Source organism: Delphinapterus leucas, chromosome 2 (genome assembly GCF_059928025.1).
Source record: "Delphinapterus leucas isolate spDelLeu-1000000601 "Yukka" chromosome 2, BTC_Dleu_Yukka2, whole genome shotgun sequence".
Lineage (NCBI taxonomy): Eukaryota > Metazoa > Chordata > Mammalia > Artiodactyla > Monodontidae > Delphinapterus > Delphinapterus leucas.
In genome coordinates this window covers 81389563-81415091 of record NC_143130.1, presented here as the reverse complement: position 1 = coordinate 81415091, position 25529 = coordinate 81389563, and the positions used below count along the sequence as shown (strand labels likewise).

The following is a 25529-nucleotide window of genomic DNA, read 5'->3' as shown; positions in this document are numbered from 1 at the left end:
TAAAAATAAATTTATATATTTTATTTATTTATTTTGGCTGCTTTGGTTCTTTGCTGCTGTGCGTGGTTTTCTCTAGTTGCAGTGAGCGGGGGCTACTCTTCGTTGCAGTGCACGGGCTTCTCACTGCAGTGGCTTCTCTTGTTATGGAGCACAGGCTCTAGGCGGGCTTCAGTACTTGTGGCACTCAGGCTCAGTATCTGCGGCTCGCAGGTTGTAGAGCACAGGCTCAGTAGTTGTGGCGCACCGGCTTAGTTGCCCCGCAGCATGTGGGATCATCCCGAACCAGGGCTCGAACCTGTGTCCCCTGCATTGGCAGGTGGATTCTTTTTTTTTTAACATCTTTATTGGAGTGTAATTGCTTTACACTGGTGTGTTAGTTTCTGCTTTATAACAAAGTGAATCAGCTATACATATACATATATCCCCATATCTCCTCCCTCTTGCATCTCCCTCCCACCCTCCCTATCCCACCCCTCTAGGTGGTCACAAAGCACCTAGCTGATCTCCCTGTGCTATGCAGCTCCTTCCCACTAGCTATCTATTTCACATTTGGCAGCGTATATATGTCCATGCCACTCTCTCACTTCATCCCAGCTTACCCTTCCCCCTCCCGATGTCCTCAAGTCCATTCTCTACTTATGCGTCTTTATTCCTGTCCTACCCCTAGGTTCTTCAGAACCATTTTTTTAAAATTCTGTATATATGTGTTAGCATACGGTATTTGTTTTTCTGACTTACTTCACTCTGTATGACAGACTCTAGGTCCATCCACCTCACTACAAATAACTCAATTTCGTTTCTTTTTATGGCTGAGTAATATTCCATTGTATATATGTGCCACATCTTCTTTATCCATTCATCTGTTGATGGACACTTAGGTTGCTTCCACGTCCTGGCTATTGCAAAGAGTGCTGCAATGAACATTGTGGTACGTGACTCTTTTTGAATTATGGTTTTCTCAGGGTATATGCCCAGTAGTGGGATTGCTGGGTCATATGGTAGTTCTATTTGTAGTTTTTTAAGGAACCTCCATACTGCTCTCCATAATGGCTGTATCAATTTACATTCCCACCAACAGTGCAAGAGGGTTCCCTTTTCTCCACATCCTCTCCAGCATTTATTGTTTGTAGATTTTTTGATGATGGCCATTCTGACTGGTGTGAGGTGATACCTCATTGTAGTTTTGATTTGCATTTCTCTAATGATTAGTGATGTTGAGCCTTCTTTCATGTGTTTGTTGGCAATCTGTATATCTTCTTTGGAGAAATGTCTATTTAGGTCTTCTGCCCATTTTTGGATTGGGTTGTTTGTGTTTTTGACATTGAGCTGGCAGGCAGATTCTTAACCACTGTGCCACCAGGGAAGCCCTCTTATAGCATTTTTGATCAAAACACTGTGTGCAAGATATTTCTCTAGATTATAAAAGATGCTACAAACAATCATAAAGATTCCTGTAAATGGGTAAGTTTCCTTTATCAGGCTTAGATAAGTGCCACCATTGTTTTATGAACCATGACATAAATATCTTGGACTAAATGCAGATATTCTCTAATTCTTCTAGTTTAGCAAACCCATATTTGTGGAATTTGTGAACGAAAGGATGCTCTATAAGAGCTGGTTCTCAGTACGTTTCTAACTATTAATCACTCAAGGACAAGTCCAGAAAAGTTAAGCTTAACATTTTGAAATGTAGGTTTTTACAGAAGTTTTTAGAGCACGATTTCTGATAGATAGGGACCTACCCAATGATCTAAAGGTCTTACCTGACAGAATTTCCAGCTGATTGCTGCTTTCACATTCCACTTCCTCCTTACTCTCTTTTCCCCAGGCTTAAAAGGATTTCAGGGGCAGAAAAACGCTCACCAGCGATGGGGTCCATGCAGGATGATCTCAAGACCTGAGGAAATGTTTGGTAATTCATAAAACAGTTCGGAGACCCTATTTCAGTATTTGGTATCTTTTAAAATTGGCTTTCTAAAAAATAAAGAAAAAAAGAAAGTTAAGGTGGTTTTGACAATAGGGCTAAAGTAAAAATGATGATATAATGCTTTCTTAGATTAATTTTAAAATGTCATATATGTTATTATGTGTACAGTCATTCCAGTTCTGTTCCTAAGCACAAATATCTGGCATTTCACTGAAATTTTTGCGACATGATGGTAAATTGAAAAACTTGGCCACAATACTTTGCAGCTCTTCTCATCGATAAGGTGAGAAAAGAAACTACTTGGTTCTCTCCCATCTCTTGAATGAATCTGGGCTAACTGTTTGACTTGCTTTGAATGTGGTGGAAGTGACACTGTATAAGTCCGTAGAGACTCACCTTCAGGGAGCCTTGCAGCTCCTGGTTTTTCCTTCTGGGAATGCTGCCCTAAGACCACCATGTAAGGAAACTGGTCTAGCCTACTAAAGATGAGAGGACATATGGAGAAGAACCAATGGCCAGCCCTGTGAGTGAGGTTGTCTTGGACCTTCCAGCCCAGCTAACCCTCCAGCTGAATGCAGCCCTATGAGTGAGCCCAGGCAAAACCTCCACCTTTTGAAGGGTGAACCCCAAAGAACTTGAGCTATCATTAGTCCATCACTATATTTCTGTTGCATTCATCTATTGCTTTGTAACTAGCTATCCCAAAACTTAGTGGTTTAAAACAACCCCTGTGCATTTACTCACAGTTGTGCAATTTGGGTTCGCTGGACTTAGCAGGACAGCTCTTTGCCTGCGGTTGGGAATTCAAGACAGGTTTTCCCACAAGTCTGGTGTCTAACTGTGACAGCTGGAACATCAAGGGCTTGGCCAATGTGACACTGTGGTAAAATAAGACATCTATCTTTGGTCTTCGTCCCAGTTCCTGTCACAGAGCTCTTAAAATTTTTGTGATTTCCTGAGTGATGTGGTGAGAGAAGGGTCTTTGTTAATCATAATAAAACTCTTTCAACCATGCTTGAGTTTATGTTAATAAGATGAATGGTGGCCAAAAGCCCCAGGATACACGCTGGTCACCAGAGGAACCAACCAAGTGACTAGAGGATTAGAACTTTCAGTCCCACCCCCAGCCTCCATGGAGGGGAGAGAAGCTGGAGACTGAGTTAATGATCAATGGCCAGTGATTTAATCAATCATACCTACAAAATGGGACCTTCCTAAAATGACTAAACTATAGATTGTTCAGAGAGCTTCTAGTTTTGTGAACTATGTGCCGGGAGGATGCACACCCCAAATCACGGGACAGAAGCTCCTGTGCTCAGGATTCTTCCAGACCCCACCCCATGTACCTCTTCCTTTGGCTGTTCCTCTGTACCCTTTACAGTATCCTTTATAATAAGCCAATAATAGTAAGCAGAGTGTTTCCCTGAGTTCTGAGCCATTATAGCAAATTATCAAACCTGAGGGGAGGGTCGTGGGAACTCCTGATTCGTAGCCAGAAGTTGGACAGAAGTTGGACAGAAGTGTGGGTAACCTGGGGACCCACTATTTGCATAGTGGGACTGATCCCTTAACCTGTGTGCTAACTCTAGATTAATAATGTCTGAATTGAATTAAATTGTGGGACACCACTTGGTGTGCACAGAGAATTGGAGAATTGCTTGGTGTGGAAAATCTACACACTGGGGTCAGAAGTGCTACGAGCAGAGAAACAGTTTTCTTTTAGCCAGGCACCTTTCAGCTCTCCATCTGGGTGGCTGAACCTCTTTCCATGTGGCTTGGGGCTCCAAGAGGGCAAATGTGGAAGCTGCACAGTCTTTTAAGACCTGACACAGTATCACTTCTGCTGCTTCTATTTGTCAAAACAGGTCATGAAGCCAGCCCAGACTCAAGGGGAGGAGAAATAGACTTCTGGTCTCTATGCAAGGACACAAAAGATTTTGTGGCCATCTTTTTACTTTTTATTTTTTAATTTATTTTATTTAATTTATTTTTGGCTGCATTGGGTCTTCGTTGCTGTGCACGGGCTTTCTTTAGATGGGTCGAGCGGGGTCTACTCTTCATTGCGGTGCGTGGGCTTCTCATTGTGGTGGCTTCTCTTGTTGCGGAGCACAGGCTCTAGGTGCACGGGCTTCAGTAGTTGTGGTGCGTTGGCTCAGTAGTTGTGGCTTGCGGGCTCTAGAGCGCAGGCTCAGTAGTTGTGGCTCACGGGCTTAGTTGCTCCACAGCATATAGGATCTTCCCGGACCAGGGCTCGAACCCGTGTCCCCTGCGTTGGCAGGCGGATTCTTAACCACTGCACCACCAGGGAAGCCCTTTGTGGCCATCTTTATAATCTATCACAATCCATCCTCTGGCCATAAATTACTGGCATTTCTCCCTTATGCAAAACACATTCATCTCTTCCACTACCTCCCAAAGTCTCACCCAGTATGGCAGCTGCTCAGTGCCCAGAATTTCATCATTTGGATCAGGTCTGGATGTGGATGAGGTTGCTTGGGTGTGGCTTTTCTCAGTCTGGAAACCTGTGAACTAAAAATTCAAGTTATCTGCCACCATCACCAACCCCCCTCCCCCAACCCCACATGCAGTGGTGAGAGAGGGATAAGATAGCAGCAGATGCTCCCGTTCTCAGGGGGAGGACATTAAAGGCACGTAGAATGCACGGGTCCTTAGCAGTTCTAAAAGCCAGCTGTACACATGTTGCCAGTTTCCCTAGGTCTGGAGGGAGGGACTATTGCTTGATTGGGGCCTGCTTCTGCTCCCTCCTCCACCACACCCCGCCAAATTACCATCACATCACCTTGTTCTTTTTTTTTTTTTCTTGCCATTTGAAATGATCTTGTTTATGAATTTTCTAATATGTTCACTTTTTCCTCAATCCATTGTTCTTAGCTGTTGGCTCTGTCCTCTGAGACCTTTTTCATTTTCCATGAGAAATGGTTCATCTTTGAGGCTGATTTCTCAGTCTGCTTCTTGCTCATGGAAAGGTGGGAGCCCAGAGGCCTCTTTTCATTTTCAACTGTCTTTGTTCCTTTAAGTGTGTACAGTTCCTTTTAAAATGCTGTGGATGTTCTGTATGGTAAATTATAATCTACTCCATTAGACAAGAGTCACACACCAATCCACACATCTCTTGGGAACGGACCCTCTGCATTTTGGGCTCTGAGGCTTAAAATAGGTCTTACAGCCACACCCTCAACTTGATCTTGACTAAGATCACGTTTTGCTGGCAGCATGCTGAGGCCATTTATTATTTTTTCTGCTTGAAAACTGAAATTCTCGTTCATCCTTCCTTCCCATATTTTATGACAGGCAGCTAAAAGAAGCAGATTAGCCCCTTTGGCATTCTACTTGGAAGTTTCCTTTGGACAGATCCACAAGTTCATTAAGTACGTTTTCTATCTTACATATTACCGCAGTCATCAGCTTTACCAGTTGTTCCCCAGCTTTACAACACAGATGACCATCTTTCCAACGTTCCATTTGCTCACTGCCTTTGCCACTCTTCCAGCCTTCCTCCATGGCTCAATCTCAAAATCACCTGATTTAGGTTTCCGTTACAGCAGCACCCCACTTCCAGGTACTACTTTCTGTTTCAGTTTTCTATTGCCATGTAATTAACCACCCCCCAAAATAATGACTGAAAACAGTGATTTATTGTTTCTCATGATTTTGTGGGTTGACTGCAGTAACGTGACCACGTTCTTTTAGGAGCTCGGTGGCACTGCACTGTCCAAGGTGAACTCTCATCCTCCAGAGGGTGTCTCCATGTGGCCCCTCATCACTCACTAGTCTAGCTCAAGTCACTTTTCAGCATGGTGGCTAGCTTCCAGAGACAGCGTTCCAAGAGGACAAGCTCTAGTGTGCAAGTGCTAATCCAGTCTCCTTCTACCATGCTTGCTAATGTCCCACTGGCCAAAGCAAAGCACACAATCAAGTAAACTTGCTTATGAATTTTCCAATTTGTTTACTATTTTCCTCTCCCTACCAAAATATAATATCAGGGGTTCTTGTCTACTTTGTTCATAGCTGTATTCCCAGAATTCCAAGTAGCTCCAGTACATACTAAGTACTTAATAAACTTTTTCTTTTTGTTTTCTGGCTGTGTGGCATGCAGGATACGAAGGACACGAATATTGGAAGGGATGATTTGTTGGGGGTCACTGTCTACCACACTCTCCAGCTGTATGTCTGACCAGTTTCTCCCTTGTTTATTATGCTGAATTTACACTGTGTTCCTTGCTGTTCCCTGACACAGAAATCTCTTCCTTGCCTCAGTCTTTTTGATTTTCTCTGCCCGGTTCACTCTATACCCAGTCTTCAAATTGCTGTTCTTTTATATTCTTCAGGTATCAGCTGAAATGTCACACCTCCCCTCCTTCCACCAGGCCGAGTTACTATCACATTACCTTGTTCCTTTCTTTCTTGACATTTGAAATAAACTTGTTTATGAATTTTCTAATTTGTTTACTATTTTCCTCTCCCTACCAAAATATAATATCAGGGGTTCTTGTCTACTTTGTTCATAGCTGTATTCCCAGAATTCCAAGTAGGTCCAGTACATACTAAGTATTTAATAACCTTTTTCTTTTTTTCTTTTTTTTTCTGGCTCTGCGGCATGCAGGATCTTAGTTCCCTGACCTGGGATTGAACCCGTGCCCCCTGCAGTAGAACCATGGAGCCTAACCAGTGGACCGCAAGGGAATTCCCAATAAATGTTTCTGACGTGTGATGAATGAACAAATGGATGGACAAATGGATGAACTAACTAAATCAGTGTAAAGAAATTTATAAGTAAATATGTTTATTTTTGTAGAAACTGTATGATTCAGTAAAAGCCTTTTTGAGAACTGGACTGAACAATGGTTATAGCTTGCTGAAATATTTAAAATAAATGATATACTTGAGATTTGTTTCAAGATAATCTGGAGAACATGGGGAAAATAGATTGCAGTACAGAGAAAATTGACTGTGAATTGATACTTATTTAAGTTGGGTTAAGGGTACATGAAGGTTCATTATACTGTTCTCTTAACTTACATATTTGTTTGAAATTTCCATAATAAAAAGTTTTAAAATTACATGTAGATTATTAAGGGACTGAAGAGCATTGGAAAGACTGTGAGAAATATTCATAAGTATGAACTAATTTATTAATATTCCTACTTCTCCTACATCTTTTAGAAAGAGATATGATGGGAGGCATTTTAAAGATCATCTAGAAACGTCATTGGCTAGATAATCTGAAGGTTATTTAGATGTTGCATTTAACCTGTAATAGACCTTATTTTAAAATATTCCTGGAACTTTGCATGTGGAACAGATTTCGGTAAAGCAAGTCATTTCCCCATTGATTTCCATTCAATTTTGAAGACATGCTCTCATACCTCCTGATTTCCCTGTCTGCTAATTATAGCCCAAGGTAGGAGATGGGAAGTGCAGAGCTCACGTAAGCATTGGCATTTTGCCTTGATCTGGGGCTCAATCAGGTATCTGATGCAAGAAATTTTTATGTTCTCTGCCTGGATCAAGAAGAAGCCAGGGAGAGCAAGAGTTTGCCTCCACAGATGCCATCCTCAAACTGACAACTGCTTTGCCTGGCTTTGTTATCAGTCTGGGGAGTTGCTAGTCTGTTGGCAGAATTCAATTAATAAGGACTTTTAATTATTATATATCTTCCTTACAAGTCATAATTTGGGGAAATATAGAAGAAATACGGTTTTGTCCCTGGTATCAAAGAGCCTGAAGATTTCAAGGGCTTAGGAACAAGTCCAGCCTTAAGCATTATATAATATTTTCCATCCAGAACTAGAAGAAGAGTAATGTGTTTGGGGGCTGTCATATCCTGGGCATTCATTTAAGGGATCAGGGCCATGGGGCCAAAATCACTCAGCACAAAGCTTATTCATGAGTGAGCAATGGAATCGATGATGTGGTTCTTGGGGCAGAAGACCAGGTGACTGGTTTCCAGGCAGAGCAGTGAGCTCTCCCACTCCTAGAGATCCCCAGATTTATTATAACTAGGCAAATCCATTCAGGAAGACCATTCTGCTGGGCATCTCTGCCTCTGGAATAGAGATAAGGCAACAAGTATGAATTTGTTTTAATGGAAGTCTCTTTGCTGGGGGATTTGTCCTCACTCAAAATTCACACACACACCCCTACATTTAATGCTGTCTGATTATAAAAATGGTGGAAGAAAGGCCAAAACACAGAAATAGAGGTGTGTGGAGGGAAGAGACCTGGGGTAAGAGAAGCATAACAGTTTAGGGTGCTCTCAGCTGCAAGTAACAGTGAACCGCAAGTGTGGGTTAACTTCAGGCAGCTTCTCGTTCTCAGGGAGGCCCTGAATTTATACTGGAGGCCAGGGGCCAGGTGGCCTGAGTATTGGTCTTGAGTCATCACTTTTCTCACCTTTCCAAACCCCGTTTTCCCATTTGAACAAGGAGGGAGTGATCTAACTTCTCTGAGATATCAGGATCTAAAGATCCAGGAATATTTGGTGTGTAGTTCCTGTAGGTGGGTAGTAGATCATGGACAAGTGGGAGGAACTAGTTCCTCATTTTGTGATTATGTTCAAAGGCCCACATTGACCTTGGCTTTTTGGAATAAGTTAAATGAAGGTACCTGCCACAGTGCTCAATGAATGTGTCTCCTGCTCCCTTCCCATAGGTGAAGCCCACCTTCCATATGTAGGACCACATCACCTGGACAAGAGAGAGAAGCAGTTCTGATTTGCAAATGCAAACACAAGCCTATGTCAAGACTTCCTTTCAAAAAGGGCTTATTAAATTAAAAAAAATATACATTTGCATAGCATAATTTCACATAGACAACAGTAGACTCCAATCACAAAAATAAAAATATAAAAATGTTATATTCTTATTGGAATTCAGTTAGATTTGAGGATGTTACCATTTACAGACTCATGATAAAACAGTAGTTTAATCAAAGATCTGTTTAATGCAAATATTTGGAGTCCTACCAGAAAGACCATAAGGCTATTGTCAAATCAGTTAAATGTCTGTTACAAGCAGTAAGGGTGACCATCTGCTGTGGTTGGCAAAAAATTAACATATTTCAAAATACAAACACTTCTCAGTCTACCCCTACAGACCTCAAAGCAGGCATCTTGGCTATAGACAATTTGGATCTAATATCTAGTACTTCAGCTAAAACGATATCCAATGTCTTTAAACAGGCAAGAGATATTGGATAATAAAGGTTCCATTTATTTGCTATTATGAAAGATGACAAGTTCTTAGCTTATTAATACTTCATGCCTTGTTGAGAAACTCAATCTGAAAATCCCTGGTGTTAATTCAATTAGGCAAACAAGGATTGTGCCCTTGCTATAGACAGCTCATTGGGCTCCATTGTTTGAGGTATACAATGAAAGGAGCCTTCAGGGAGCCTCCAATTTAGTGGGGGCTATGGATATGCACGTTTGCCCATACAAGGCAGAATACTATCACAGAGGCCGAATCCAGTGCCACAGGAGTCTTCTTATTTTATAGGCTTGTAAGGCAAAGGCTACCCCTAAGATGGCAGTTGCGGTGGATTTTGAAGGAAAGTATGACCTCAGTTAAAGAAAAAAAAAGTACAGAGGACAGCCTGAGCAAGACTAACAGGCAGAGGAATGCACTCTACTCAGGACACAGCACGTGGTCCTGTTTGGCTACATGCGTTTTGTAAGATGAAGCTCAAAAAGTTGTGTGGGAACAATGGTGGGCATCTATTATGATTTTTGCCTGGCTTTGATTCTCCTTCTTCTAGAAACAGCACCATGGTTTTCCCTTGGGAATCTATGCCTGCCCTCTTTTTCAGCTCATGTGACTTGAAGGAGCTGATTGTGCAATGCCATGAATATCATCTAAAAAGCCTGGATTCTGAGTTCCATATTTCAAATCTCTTATTTAATAGAAGGGAGAATCATGAAAACCTTTGTAAATGAAAAAATGGTCAAACATGTACAGAAGTAAAACAAAACAAAACAGTGAATCTCTATAAGCCCCATACCCAGACTAAACAATTATAGGCATACCTCATTGTATTGTGCTTTGGTTTATTGCACTTTGCAGATAATGTGTTTTTTACAAATTGGAGGTTTGTAGCAAGCCTGAGTTGAGCAAGTCTATCAGTGCCATTTTCCCAACAGCATTATTTCTAAATTAAGGTATGTACATTGTTTTTTGTTTGTTTGTTTGTTTTTGTTTTGTTTTGTTTTGTTTTTTGCGGTACGCGGGCCTCTCACTGTTGTGGCCTCTCCTGCTGCGGAGCACAGGCTCCGGACGCGCAGGCTCAGCAGCCATGGCTCACGGACCCAGCCGCTTCGCGGCATGTGGGATCTTCCCGGACCAGGGCACAAACCCATGTCCCCTGCATCGGCAGGCGGACTCTCAACCACTGCGCCACCAGGGAAGCCCCTGTACATTGTTTTTTTTTTTTAGAAATAATGCTATTGCACACTTAATAGACTACAGTATAGTCTAAACATAACTTTTACATGCACTGGCAGACCAAAAAATTCATGTGACTCGCTTTATTGCAATATTCACTTGATTGCAGTGGTCTGAAACCAAACCTGCAATATTTCTGAGGTATGCCTGTGTCAAGATTTTATCATTCTTCCTCTATCCTCCGCTCTGTCTTTTGCCAAAGTATTTCAAAGCAAATCCTGGACATCCTGTGTTTTCAATTCTATGTATTTTAGCATGCGTCTCTAAAAAGTATGGACATTTTCTTACAAACAAAATGCCATCATCACACCTAATGATTCTTTGGGATTGACTAATCCCCAGTCCATATTAAAATTTCCACTGCTATATTTAAAATAGATAACCAACAAGGACCTACTGTATAGCACAGGGAACTCTGCTCAATATTCTGTAATAACCTAAATGGGAAAAGAATTTGAAAGAGAATGGATACATGTATATGTATAAGTGAATCACTCTGCTGTACACCTGAAACTAACACAACATTATTAATCAACTATACTTCAAAATAAAATAAAAATTGAAAAACAAAATAAAGTAAAATCTCCCTGATTATCTAAAAAATGTCTTTGGTTAGCTGGCTTGTTTAAATCATGTTCTAAACAAGGTCCACACATGGAATGTGGTTTTTATAGCTCTTCAGTTTATTTTAATCCACAGCAGCCCTACTCACCCCACCTTTTTTCTTTATGTTGTTGTCTTGTTGAGATACCCATGCAAGTCATCCCTTAGAACGCTCCTGATTCTGTATTGGTCTGGTTGCTTTCCTGGGGGTGTTATTTAACTTGTTCCCTTATCTCCTGTATTTATGAATAGAAATATCCTAATATCTTGCTTGCCCACATTTATTAATAGTAATGCAAAGACTGGTAAGTGGGTTCAGGTGGTGACAGCCTGGGTCGTCCATTATAAAATTTCCTATTCATCTACTACCTACTGGTTTCATCTGGTAATGAAATTTGCCTGAAGCTCCTATTTCATTAGGGGTAGGGGTTGCAAAGTGGTGACTTTCTAATTTTATCACTCCTTCCACACTTATTATTTGGAATTTTTTACTAGAGAAAAATTTTCCCTGTGTCAAGTTGGCAATTTGGTTATCCTAAATACAGTTGATATAGGAAAGGCAAATTTCCTTATAATTGGTCAATTTTCAACATACTACTTAAAAAAATAACGTTTAAAAATGTAAAACATAACAGATACAGAAAGCCACATAAAATAAAGAATACCTTAATAAATTATTGTAAGCAAACACCTTTGTAACCACCACCTAGGTGAGGAAACAGAACTTTGGCAGCTACCCCAGAAGCCATCCGTATTTCCACTTATTCTCATTTTTACGATAATCATTTCCTTGCTTCTCTTTATATTTTATCACCCAAGTGTGCAACTCTAAACACTATAGTTAACATTCTTCTGTTTTTTATTTACTATGAACTTTAATATAACGTTTTAAAAAGTCTCTTTTAATCTACAGGTTCTCCTTCCATTGCTTTTTCTTTTTTTTCCTTGTAAGTTATTTGTTAAAGAAACTCAACTGTTTGGCCTGTAGAGTTTCCCAGACTCTGGATTCTACTGATTGTATCGCCATGATGCAGTGTTTCATGATCTGTGTACTTCCTGTAAATTGGTAATTGGGTACAGAGACTTGATTAGATTTCAGTTTAATTTTTGGAGGCAAGGCTACTTAATTGTGAACTGTACTCTTCTATATTGGGGCACATGATGTCTGTTTATTTCTCTCTTTGTGATATTAGTAGCTGTCAATGCCCATTGTCTAGATCCATTCAATTCATTAGGGATTGCAAAATGATGATATTCCAATTTTATCACTCCTTTATTAGCTAGAACATTTCTATATAGAGTAGCTCCCCCTCATCTATTATTTGATTATCCAGTAGTATAGCTCACATAGGAAAGGCAGGATAAATATTTGATTCTTTCCCTTTACCCAGTTTTAAAACTAATAAGTTGGTTGCCTATCACCCTCAAAAGGTGACCAATTGATTTTTTAGGATCATTAAAACTCATGGATTAAAACATTTTAAGTGTGTCAATCCCCTGAAGTTATTACCCCTATGGAGTTTAATTTTTCCATCTCTGGCCAGTGGCAGCTTCTTCAAGTTGGGTCTTATGTCCTTCTGACATGACCTCAGTAGTATTTGATAGTTTCCTTGCTATCGTATGGCAAGATATTCCATGAGTTCACACTGATACTTCCAATGCAAAGTCAGGACTGTAATGTTTTTACTTAACATCTTCTGTTTTACATCGGTATCACCTTTCTTCTGAGAATCCAGGTTCTCAGAGGCCAGAGAATGATAGAATTAGAAGATCACACAATTACAGTTTGCATGGTCTTGCATTATACCCAGTACAGTCTCAGCAAAATCACCCATTCTACCATCACCAGTATTACTGAAACAGTTTAAAAATTGTTTGCATATACTCTCTCCATTTTCTTTAGTTTGATTTTATATACATTTTCAGAGCATATAGCCAATACACAGTATGCTCTTTCCTCTCTAACCCTCATGTCATCTTTGTTTTACAGGTAAATAGGTATTTAATGCTCACCACCGGTCCTTAGGTTGACATCTCTCTAGCCGTTTGGACATTTGAAGTCTGTTCTCTAGTAGATTCTTTACGAAATGTGCAAGGAAACAATATTAAATGTCTGTGCTCCCCCAATGTTTCTAAAAGAGGATGGCATCAAGCATAGATTTTTATTTTATTTTTTTGGCTAACCTGATAGGTAAGGAGGGCCAACTTGGCATAGTTTTAATTTGTATTTCTCTTAGTATGAATCAGGTTGAGAATTTTTTTTTAATGTTTAAGGATCACCACTTCTTTCTGTGAGCTGTCTGTTCACATCTTTTGTCCACTTTTCTATGGGGTTGTTGGTGTTCCTTCTTCCCCCGTTTTTAGGAGTTCTTTCCATATTGGAGCCATTACTCCTTTGTATGTGGTATGTGTTAGAAATATCTCTTCCTACTTTGTCATTTGTTGTTTGACTTTACTTATAGGGATTTAGGAATATGACTCTATGTTTAATACCTAGTAGGGTCAACCCCTCAGACATTGCTTTTTTTTTTAAAGATTTTGTTTTGGCGGGGGGTTATAATTATTTATATTCTAAGAATACATTCAACTTGTCTAGAAAAAAAGATTGACATTTTTGTTGGGATCATGTTAAATTCATCAATTATCTTAGTGATGTTGTGTCTTCCCATCTAAGAACATGGTTTTCTCATTCCATTTGCTCTAGTCTACCTTGTGTCTTTCAGTAAAAGTGTTTTAAAAATTTTCCTTATATAACTTTTGCACGTTTCCCATTAGGTTCATGGCTGGATATTTTATCTTTTTTCTTGCTAGCATAAAAAGGGTCTTCTCTTGCATTGTATCTTCTAGCTGGTTATTGTTTATATATATGAAGAATACTGATTTCTGAATATCAAAGGCTTTTGAGTTACGGATTTCAAAGGTGACATAGTACAGAGATGATTAGAAAAGTGAGAGATAATTAAGTATCAATATTTCAAGTGAGAAATGAATCCATGTACCAGGGCAGGATCAGGAGGGAAAAGAAGAACAAGGAGATAGGGACATCAAAGGTATAGAACTTGGAAACTAATTTGATGTTGAGGAGAGGATGAAGGAAAGGGCACATGAGCTTTCAACTGCGTGACTGCAATGACGGTAATGTTAACAAATAATAGGAAGAGGAGAGGGTTGGGGAAAAGAGAGTGAATTTCAATTCTGGGTGCTTAGATTTTAAGACTGGAAGTCAGGGAGAGGCTGGAAGCCATCTGGAGGAGCTGTAGGAGTGTTCGAAATGACTAGGGAGAGAAAGCAGAATGAGAAAAGACAATGATAGGATGTTGAAGGATTTCTATATCTAAATAATAGGCAGAGGAAGCCGATCTATGAGAGAGATGGGCAATGAGGGGTCTGAGGTAGGAAGTGAACCAGAAAATAAAGCCATAGAAACCAAAGGAACAGTGTCGCAGGATTTACTAATTATGAAATCACCAGTACTTTTGAGACAGCCATTTCAGAACTGTTGTGAGGGTGTGGTAAAATTATGAAAGACTAAGTAGAGAGATTATATTGACTAGGGGTGAATTTGCGTAGGAAATTTAAACTCTGTGTCCTTCAAACATGTGAAATCTAAATACATGGTATCATGATTTAAATAATCTATGAAGGTGTCAGTTAAACAAACATGCTCAGGTGACAATAACTGGGTTTAAATTAAATTTTGTTAATGGTGATTTCTTATGGACACATAACCTAATTCAAAGTTCAGTCCTTTGTCTGAATATAATTCTTACTTTACCTCCTGACAGATGTGATATGTGTGTGTGTTCAAGTAAAACAGTGCATTTTAGTGCTAAAAAGGACAAGAATTTTTCCCACTCCTAGGTGAATGTCTGTTCTTTTATGTAGGCATTTATAACAATCATAATAGTTTATATTTAGGGTTTACAAAATATTGTCATTTCTCACTGAACTTCACAAAAGATTCTGGGATGTAACCAGAACAGAGGTCATTATTCTTCATAAAGTGCAAGGAGGGGGAAAGAATGACAGAACCAGGTCTGGATCTCCAATGTTCATGACTCCTACCTTGTAGGCGTATGAGTCAGAGTTATGTGTAGGAAATGTTTATTCTAGGTATTTTAAGCAAAAAAATACTTAACGCAGGGAATTTGGTACTTCTACATAACACGGAAGAACAAGCTTTAGACTGTGCCTCCAGAAATGACAACCAGAACAACACGGTAGAGTTGATCATTTGGGGGACAAGTTCATACCTGAGACCACTCCACGGATCAGGAAGCCAGACCAGGAAGTTGCTCATACTGCTGCTGTTACCATCACTGCCACCACTCGACTGTATCTTGATATTCACGGAACTGCTGACTTGGCACTGGGACGTGGACCCTAGATACCGAAGAATCTCAAGAATGGACTCTAGAACATTGCTGCTGCTATGAGCTTGCTTTCAAGAAAATCACCAAAAATGGGTAGGAGGATAACTTCTGTTTCATTTTCATCCTCCAAATCTTGCAAGAATGCATTGAATAGACAGCATGCAATTCATATCCAGAACCCAAGCTGTGAGGAAGTCTAGAAAATGTAGTTTTGGACTTCCCAGGGTCTGCATAAGAGGAAGAGGCTGGAACAGAAATTGAGCAAGCTGTTCCATGGTACTTGCCACAGTAAAACTTTTGTCTTCATTCAAGATGTTGGCAAAAATAACGAACAGGCCAGGATCACGTGGCACACCACTAGGAAATGCTCTCCAGATGGATATCATTACTAGTACTCATATAACTTGGTAGAGTTATGGTTACAATTGGCAGAGCTGAGATTTAAGCCTAGGTCTGACACCAATGACCAGAAAGCCATATTTCCTTTCAATTCAATCAATTTTCTTTTGTTGTTTAAGTAGCTTAGAATCCACCTAAATTTATTCTTTATATTGGACAGTCATGAAACGCTATTCAAATCTGTGCTAAAATCAGGATATTCTTTCCAAGAGTCTCTCCTGATTTACCAATTTCAACAAAAAGGAGATGCAAGTTTGTCATTCTGCAGGGGAACCCATGATGGTTTAGTGATCCCCATGCTAATCTAACATTCCCCACTCCTGCTTAAAACCTTCTAGTGGCTACATTGGTTAGAATTTGCATTTGCATTGAGTAACAGAAAACTCAGAATGACTTCAACCAGAAAGAAACTTCTGCCTCACATAAAACACATCCAGAGGCAACAGTCAGGACTAGTAGGGCAGCTTCCCTCACAGTCATCAGGGCTTCGGGCTCTTTCTATCTTGTTACTCCATCATCCTCTGTGGCCTTACCGCAAAGTCCAAGGGAGCTACTGGAGTTCTAGTCATCATATCTACATTCTAGCCAGCTGAGAAGAAGGAGTGCAGGAACACTTCGAAGAAACACGCAAACCTTTTGATTCTTTTTGGCTGAGTACTTGGTAAGCAGCTCCACTTAGCTACAAGGGAAGCTGGTAAATGTCTTTTGTGCAGATGGCTAGGAGAATGTGTTAGTGGCAAACAGCAGTCTCTGCTACAGTGACATCACGGCATCCTGCAATCCTGTTCACTGTGCATCTTCCTCATCATATTGTAAAATTTAAAAATGGCAGATGTCTTCTCCTACTCCTGGCACAGACACTGACATATTTTAGGCACTTTATCATTTGTTCAACAAAAACATTTTTTGCCTAGTTTTTATTTCCTGATGAAATTTAAGAAGTGGTTTTAAAATAGATATGATTAGGTATACCTGTAAGACGTGCTTGAAAATCTGTGCGTAAAACAAAATTTTCTATTTAAATCTTACTTCTCCCTTGATTTCCAATACATTAGGGCATGTATTTCCAAGGGGGGAGAGAAGGGGAAAGGAACGCAAATAATTTAGAGGAAAGTTACAAAATACAGGCAAAATCCAAAAGCAACAAAAATGCAAAGGAAGTATAAGAAATATAAGGATCAGAGGTTAAACAGAAACAAAATTCCCACGAAAATCAAATTTAATTTTAAATTTTAACCCAGAATGAAAATTTCAAAGAAGCCACCAAATCAAACTACTACTGTAGGTAATTTGAACAAGTATCTTCAAGTACAGCATAATAGTTGAGAACTTGGCTTTGGAACCAAGTTAATTGCAGCTCTTCCTATTATTAGCTGTTACTCCTACCAGTTAATATCTGAGCTAAAATTTTCTCACTTGAAAGATGATATTCTTTCATAATTGTTACAATGAGAAAATCAGAATATATGTGAAGTATTTAATACAAGGTTTAGTGCAAGGAAATATTCTATATATGGTAGTAATACCATTCTCATGATACATTTCACTTACAAAACTATTTTCCCTTCTCTCTGAAATTAAGTAGTTCTTAGAAATAAAACCTATCTTGAAAGTTGTTGCCTTTTTGTTTTTCCCCTTCTAAACTTATAGCTCCAGGACTAGTCATATACATATTTTTAAAAAATTCCAGATCATATGCTATTGACAAATGATCCCATTCACAAATTTGTAATTCTAATTATTTAAAAATTCATTGATAGCAATGTATATCAAAATAAATCTCTACAGACTCAACAGAATCAAAATCTCGGTCTTCTATGACAGTAATAGGTACTGAGGCAATTTACACTTACGATATTCCATAATATCTGATTTTCAACTCAAGAGAGGGAGGCAAGACACAAGTTAACAGTTTACAGGCTACTTCTAAATGTAGCCCTTACTAACGACCTCTTTTGCCCAGTTCATGGATCCTCAGAGTGTGAACTCTCACCTTTTTTCTTCTAGATAGCATGCCATATATACTTCTAATTCGCACTTATCAAAGAACATGCAATCAGTTCTTCACAAGACTATGAGCCTCTCTCAAAGGTGGGCACAATATCTTAAGTCCCTGGTATCTTCTCTAGGTTATGGAACTCATTTTCGGTGGATGATCACATGCTCCTGGAAATGGGCCCCTCCCCTAGCTATAAAAGATGAATCAAGAATCTAAACTAGTTAGTTTTATGGTGGGCCTTGACCTTCTTTTTTCTAACAAGATTAAGTAGGGGGTGGAGTGGGAGGGAGTAATGGGAGAGTATGGGAAAGATATTTTTCTCTCTGATAAAAGGCTGAGAGCTGCCCTTACCACCTTGTTTGGGATGTATGAAGATACCATATTTGGAGCTGTGGTAGTCATCTTGTGACCATGAGGCAATAGACACAGAACAGCAACGCTGAAGCTGATGGAACACAGAAAAAAACACTGAGTCACTGAATGAACCTGAGCACCTCCTATCACCAAAATTCTTATTAAGCTAAAAATAAATGTCCTTATGGCTGAAGTCAGTGTTAGGTTTTCTCTTACTTGCAGCCAAAAGCACCTCAGGTACTACATAACACTTTTTCCTCCAGAATTTCTTACTGGTTCATTATACCCATTATATCCATTGGTTCCTGTTCTGCTTGCCTGTTCTTCACCAAAATGCCTATAATGCTTTTGGACATAGCTGTGCTTTAAAATTTTCTGTTATTTTTCTATTCAAAGTTCCCCAAATACCCATATCTAGGTACTACACAGACTAACATTTGAAAGCAAACAGTATATGTCAGTGAACGAAAGGAAAGACCTTTTTTTTCTTTTTGGACAACATAAAGCTCTATGCCATGTATCATTCATTGGTAATAAACTCTAAGTGAGTAGCAGAGTTCTGATGAACAAAATAAGATCTGTGTAGCCCTCTGGATTAATAGCAGAGAATAGATTAGCAGCACTGTTCCTCCTGATGCTGATTTTTTCCCATTTTCTCAACTTTCATGAGATCAAAGGAAGAAATGCTTCAGGTCTGCTTACACAATGGCATATGCTGTCTACATAAAACGGATCCCATAAATCACCTTAAGATTCAGTCAGTTTAATATAAAATGTTTTTAATTGTTTTTGAAAACATTTAAAAAACAATTTTTGAGCACTTTCAATAAAAAAAGAGAACTGAAATGCTACTGCAATATTCAACTACTGTAGTTTCAGCAGGTACAACAGACAACAAAACACTGGGGAAATCTTGAATTTTTGCACTAAATGAAAACATGAAACAGGGCTTGTTTTTGTCATTTATGGTGTAGTAAAACACATTATAGTACAAGACTGTTATATGAACCTCTGATGCACTGCACAAAAAAACACTTTCCTTCTTTTCAGTTCAAAAGTCAGTGCTTATTGCAATTATATGCAAAATTATTTACTTCATGAAGTCTTATCATGATAAACAGTATGCAAAATGTTTAAAACATCAAAACAATGAAAATAATTTGAGAAAAGAACATATTCAACAATAACTAAGCAGAATTAGTAAACATAAAAAAGCAAATAACTTGTGAATAACTATGCTTGTCTGGTTAACAATGAACCAGTTTCAGTACAGCCAAGAAAAAAAAAAAAAGTGGTTACAGGAATACCTAGTACTGTACAAGATAAGTCAATAACACTCATGCACATTTTGTGATCATGTATTAACATGGTGAAGCAAACTAAACTTAACTTTTCCTGCTGTAATATTCTCATGTAAGAGAATAATAGAAATATCTCATTGAGATTAATGCACATTGCTACATAAGACAATTTTATCTGTCACTTTGATGACATTTTGTCTTTTCATAATGAAACACATTTAAAAAGTTTAATCTGTGGACTGTATTGGTTGCATTTATCCTAAGAGATGTGCCTACCACAGGTTCAACAAATTTAGTGCAATATACGAACCCCAGAAAGTTTGCTGGACGAATTCAACCAAATTTAAAGTGTTTGCTGCAATACTGTACAGGGGGTTAAAAATCCTCCAGTCTTTATATTTTTATCAAAAAAGATTTCCATTATTTTTGTATTAGTAGGAAGTTAATAATGTAAACAAGGGATTAGAATGGCCTCAAAATCTCCTTTTCAGAGTATCTCATGTAGAAAGGCTCCCATCATTTGTTAAAAGAAATCACACAGTTTCCTTTGGGTATTGCATACTTTGGTGTGCAGTAGTGCTGTGTCTCAATGTACAGTGAAGAAATAACTAGCATCAAGAAAGAAAATCTAACAGATCATTAAATCAAGATAACAGCAAACACACACAAATGCCAATAACTAGGACATATCAATATATAAACCTCTGAGCCAAACCTAGCACCATTTATTTATCAAAATGTTAATACCCTACTTTGCAAATTTATTGAACAATGAAATCTTATTAAATTAAACCCTTCATCACATTTGTTAAATATTCATGGATTGTAGTCTTCTGATTGGCTTACTAATTAAGGTAAAGGAAAGCTTAGCTAGGCTCAAGGTAGCATAGCAATGGTTTAATGTTAGCTATAAAAACGTAACGGCAATTTTTAAGTCTATTTGAAACTGATCTTGAAGCTCACTTAAATGGAGCTGTTGACTAATGAGAAGATTTGTGTCAGCATGAAATTCATAAATAATTATTCACAAAACAAAATGGGAGCCACAGAGAGAAACATTTTAAAACAAATCCTGAGTGCTTCTTTTGCAATTGTGGTTATCACAATAAATAAAAATTAAGCATGTTATAAAATGCTCCTCTTCTTCAAGTACTATTGATATCCCCTTTATTTTATCAGAGATACAAAGATTTGTGACTTCAGACCTCAGGTGGTGAAATGTTTTGTTTAGTTTTTTATGTTCTCTCCTGCTTATTTGTCTTTCAAAGGGATTCCCATGATCAAATTGCATTTCTATATTCAGGAGCAGTGAAGGAGTCAGTCACTAAATCGAGGACTTATAATTAAAACCCTTCAAACTAAATCTTAAATAGAGTTTTAATATGTGCATGCAGACATACTGTGATGAAACTAAGAAAATGCTTTCAGTTTCCTTCTAAATTCCCCTATCTCAATTACCAAATAATAAAACATAAAATATTCTTCTAACATGCTTTTATTTATTCTATTAAATTACAATGTTTGGAATTACGTACTTGTTTTGTTTGTGTGTGTGTGCATGTGTGGGCATGTCTCTGTGTAAGCTCCATGTTAAAATCAACATTTTAAAAGAAGACTAATGCAAGGTCACAAATATAAATGGCTACTAGTTTTTCCTTTTAAATATTTTAGCGCAGCTTTTGCTTTCCTTACATTAATATTTAATTTTCCATTATCTTCTCCTATTTAAGCCCTTCGTTGCAGGTGCAAATGGTACTGAAGTCCCAGAAAGTCCTACAGAGATTTTTTTTTCATTCTACAGTAGCTCTATGCTTCAAGCCTAAATATTTATAATAACCTGAATATTATCCCTGTTTCAAGGAAGACCTTCTTGTCTACAGTTCACCTTAACTATGATTTCATATCTAAATGATAATGCCAACAACAAAAAATATCCTATACCTAAAATCAACGGTTTCCTCTAAAATCTGTGCAGATCAACCAATGAATTAAAATAAACTTATACAAAATAAAGATCTAGACTGCTCTCGTAAAAGCTGGTTATTCTTTTGCTTACTAGCAAACGATGTGATTAAATGGGGAACGTTATAAAATTGAAAACCTAGTATTTGTTTTTCTACAGCCTACTCTCTTCAGAAACTTGTTAAGAGCTGAGGCGAGTCTAACCATTTCCTACTGAAGAAGAAACCGCTTCTGCAGCAAACTCTTAAAATGTCACAATTAATAGTAAGTGTTTCTGCTGCGGGAGGCACTTCCATTAAGACAAATACAATACATATGTCTTTCGATACAGTGTGCTACATATTATAAAATACAATTTAACCCAACATTTCAACAGTAGGGTGGTCCTTGCTTTCTATCCATTCAAAACCTGATGAAGTCATAGAGCTCATGGATTCACTGCAAATTTGTTGAAATAATGGGTCATTCTTTAATTCTTCCAGTGTAGCTTCATCATCTTGTCCCTGCTGACGACCTGGATCAAACAGTAGATTGGGATCTAAAGCGTTCAAATCATTGATGCTGCCTGAGAGCTCAGAAGACAACCTGATGTCGCTAGAAAAATCAGATGCAGGATTAGTGAGATCAGATGCTACCTGACCTACCAGCTGCTGGTTGGTTTGCAAGCTGTCTCCACTCAACAGGTCTTTAACAGTGCTACTGAAATCTAATTGTTGCTCTCCAATTTCTGATTGTGCTTGATTATCGCCAGGAGAAAAACTGATCTGATCGGTGCTATTACTTTTGGTGAGGTAAGATGGTGCTTGGAATTCATAAATAGAAGTGCTGGAATCGATCATATTCTGCGGATTGGCACTAGGAAAGACAGTGGAAGTTTCCAAAATCTGAGTGAGATTCATCCGGGCTGTATAATTGGAGGGCAGGTTGTTCATGCCCAAACCTCTCACTGCATCATCATTGTCAGAATCAAGTTTACTCAACAAAACATTGGTTATTTTTTTACTGTTTGTTTGCTTCTGAAGAGCATTTGGGAAGGCTGTTTGCATCATGACTGTCAATGGAACCGACTGACTTCTTTGAGCTATGTTGTTGGCACATGCATCCGTGTGAACATTTGTGAAAACATGAACTTCAGGGGTTACTGGACTTCCAAAGGGGGTCACATTAGATCGGGGGATATTAGATACCGGGTAGAGGGTGCTTCCACTAAGATTACGTTGGCGATGAACAGCAGGGCTCACGCTTCGGCACCGGAAGTTGCTGCTGGCCGAAGAGTTAGTTCCTTTATTATCAAGAGGGGCAGGGACCGCAAAGCCCTCCTGTTTGTTGGTGTTACTTACAGTGGCACCTTGATGCTGCACAGGAGAGACAGGAGTCAGACGACCAAAATGAGTGTCATGATGTCTGGATTGAGACTGGTAGGACTGTCCAGGCACAGCAAAAGCATGAGGTTTCCTGAAACGGTCTTCCACTAGTTCCTGATAGCTTGGGAGAATGCCATGGCCAGAAACGGATGAATTACCAACTCCACTATACCCATTATTCATCCATTCAAGCTTGGTTTTGTCAGGGTGTGTGGCCATGGGTCTCTGCATCGGTTTCACAGGACTACTTGAGACAATGCTGGCGTCATGATATGCCATACTGGAGCTTATTGGGGTAAATGCAAATGGATTCCTGCATTCCACGGGGCTGGGAGGGACACTGCTGCTGCAGTTAGAATGGGGAGTACCGATGGGTGTATGTCGGCTACTTCCTAAAGCACTATCCACGGGCGTGGTCTGGGCCAACCTGGAGCAAGGGCTCTCCCGTGACAGGCTCTGAGACCCAGCAACCACTTCAGATGTGGGGGTGGGGGTGGGGGTGGGGGTGGGGGTCGGGGTGGGGGTGGGGGTGGGGGTGGGGATCGGAGTGCCATTGCTACGGATGGGGTGATAGAAGTGGGTGCTGGGGGCGTGAGATGACGCTGGAGCGCCTGGGGTCACAGACTGACTCTGAAGGGTCATTCCCAAACAGTTACCGTAAGCATGGGAATTGTTCATTGACATCTGCTGCTCCATGAGTACCAGCTCCTCTACAATACTGTCCTGTGTAAGCTCCTCATCGAAAGGAAAGTAGCTTTCATTTGCTTGGGAAACAGAAGGCTCGAACTCCTTCAGTTCGGACTGTAGAGGTAACTGATCTGAAGACTGTGCTTGCATTTGACTCAAAGAAGATTCTTGTATCTGGCTGTGTAGTTGCTGGGAATACGTGTCCTGTGGCATTCCTTCTAATTCCCAAACAGACTTCTCTAAGTCATTGATATCAGAGTGCTCAGGAACTGTCATGACACTGATATCTTGCTGTTGTTCACAGCCAGCAGACAGAAACTCAGAATCCTTAGTGACCTGTTGCCATTCGTTTGGATTAAAGCTGCCATGCGATTTTGAATCACTGTCCAAGAGAAAGACACTGCCTTCAAGCTTTACTTTTATATCTGGAGATGATGATGGTGTGGTTTGCTGTTCTGAAGCTAAATCACTGGTAACAAGAGCAGAGGAATTCATTTGCTGAGGTTGACTTGCCACTACGTGCGAGTTAACATTTGTTGATACCTTGCTAGGAATCTGAGAACCTGCTGCTGAACTTTCCATTTTCCCTGAATGTGGAACCTTTTGGTCCTTCTTAACACTGCCTGGTTTCTGACCTTCTGAGATAACTGCAGAAAGCTGTTCCACAATTGGTTTCTTTACAGGAGGCACCTGGGACTCTTGCAATGCAGAAGACAGCCGCTTTCTTGGACTTTTAGTGCATAATTTAGGGTCTTTATTTATTGAGTCACCATTAGATGGTGAGCTGGTGCTGGTGAAAGTTAAGTTCTGAGTGGCAACTGAGAGAGTGATAGTGCTTTGATTATTGCCTGTTGAAGTGCCTGGCAGAATTTCATTATAGCGATTTTTACATTTGGTCCTCTGGTCACAGACCTTAGTTGCTTTTATTTCATTAATACCTTCATTTGAAGGTTTTTGCACTACTCCCTCTGTATTACTTTTCTGCCCTGAGAGGGCACTAGGTATTGTTTTGGGCACGTCAGCCCCATCAGAGTTCTCTTGGCACTGTACAGGATGCTCATCTGATGACATCTCAGGTTCCATTTTGACTTCCACAGCAGATGGTCCCCCGGTGCTGCTGGTCCTGGATCCAGGAGACTGAAGTGAAACAACAGAACCATTCTTGATCTGTGGAATGGTCCTTGATTCTTCCGTTGTTCCTGCAGCACTGTTTACTGAGGCAGAATGTTTCAGAGGGGCACTACTGTTGCTCGGTGTGAGGGATATTGCTGTCATTTTCACCACATTTAGAGAACTCACGTGTGACGTGGGTACAACAGCGGTTTTGATGGGACTACTAGTAAAGAGGACAGTAGTTGGAGAGCGGATGGTGAGGGCACTGGTGTTGGCTGGTTTGGGTAAGATCTGAGGGTAGCGGTGCCGGGCAGAGCGATCCCCCCCAGGACTGGCTGGGACGTGCTGAGGAGTCTTTGGTGCCTGCTTCACAGACTGCATGTGCTGAGTGACCACCTGTACATTGAGAGGAAGAACTTTGCCGTCAGAAGAGCTCATTGGACTTGGTGAAGTTACCAGTTGCCTGGTCCGTTGGACCTGTTAAAAAGGCGGAAAACAAAAATATCAGATGTAACAAGTCTAGAATATAAATAGCAATTCATATATTCATTAGTATTAAGGCATTTAATACATGTAATGCTAAAAAGAAAAAAAAAGACAGTTCGTATGTTAGACAAGTTTTTAGACCAGATTCGATAGGATCAGACAAGTAAATACCATAATAAATGCAACATAGTATAATACAGTTACCAAATACAATGATATGCAAGAAGAGTATTAAGACTTCAATGAAAAACTTCACATTTGTGATGAATACTTGCTAAAACAATGAATTTGAAGGAGGTTATACGGAGCAGAAATAAAATCTTGAAGAAACATGCAACTATAAAGGTATCTAACTGGAGTCTGTGGCAAGATGACTCACTCACAGGGGAGACTGTCTTATAAATGGATCTACCTTGGGCATTACTAATAAACCACTGTGGATAAGGTCTCAGATAAACCTACTGCCTTCCCCAGTTTGCTCTACAATGAATAGTGCAAGAGT

At 39.5% G+C, this 25529-nt stretch overlaps 1 protein-coding gene across 4 annotated transcripts in view; it reads right to left on the bottom strand.

The window, feature by feature from the left end:
- Positions 1–919: 919 nt before the first annotated feature.
- Positions 920–25529, bottom strand: part of RFX7 (regulatory factor X7) — a 168983-nt gene continuing 144373 nt past the window's right edge. For 2 of the 4 annotated variants that reach the window (XM_022579565.3, XM_022579564.3), the window contains exon 10: positions 18873–25018. In XM_022579565.3, the coding sequence (XP_022435273.2) occupies positions 21734–25018 (3285 nt within the window). In that variant the 3' untranslated portion in view covers positions 18873–21733. Of the gene's footprint in view, positions 1898–2671; positions 18206–18872; positions 25019–25529 lie in introns of those variants that run through there. The other 2 variants (XR_016392100.1, XR_016392099.1) reach the window with 2 other exon arrangements.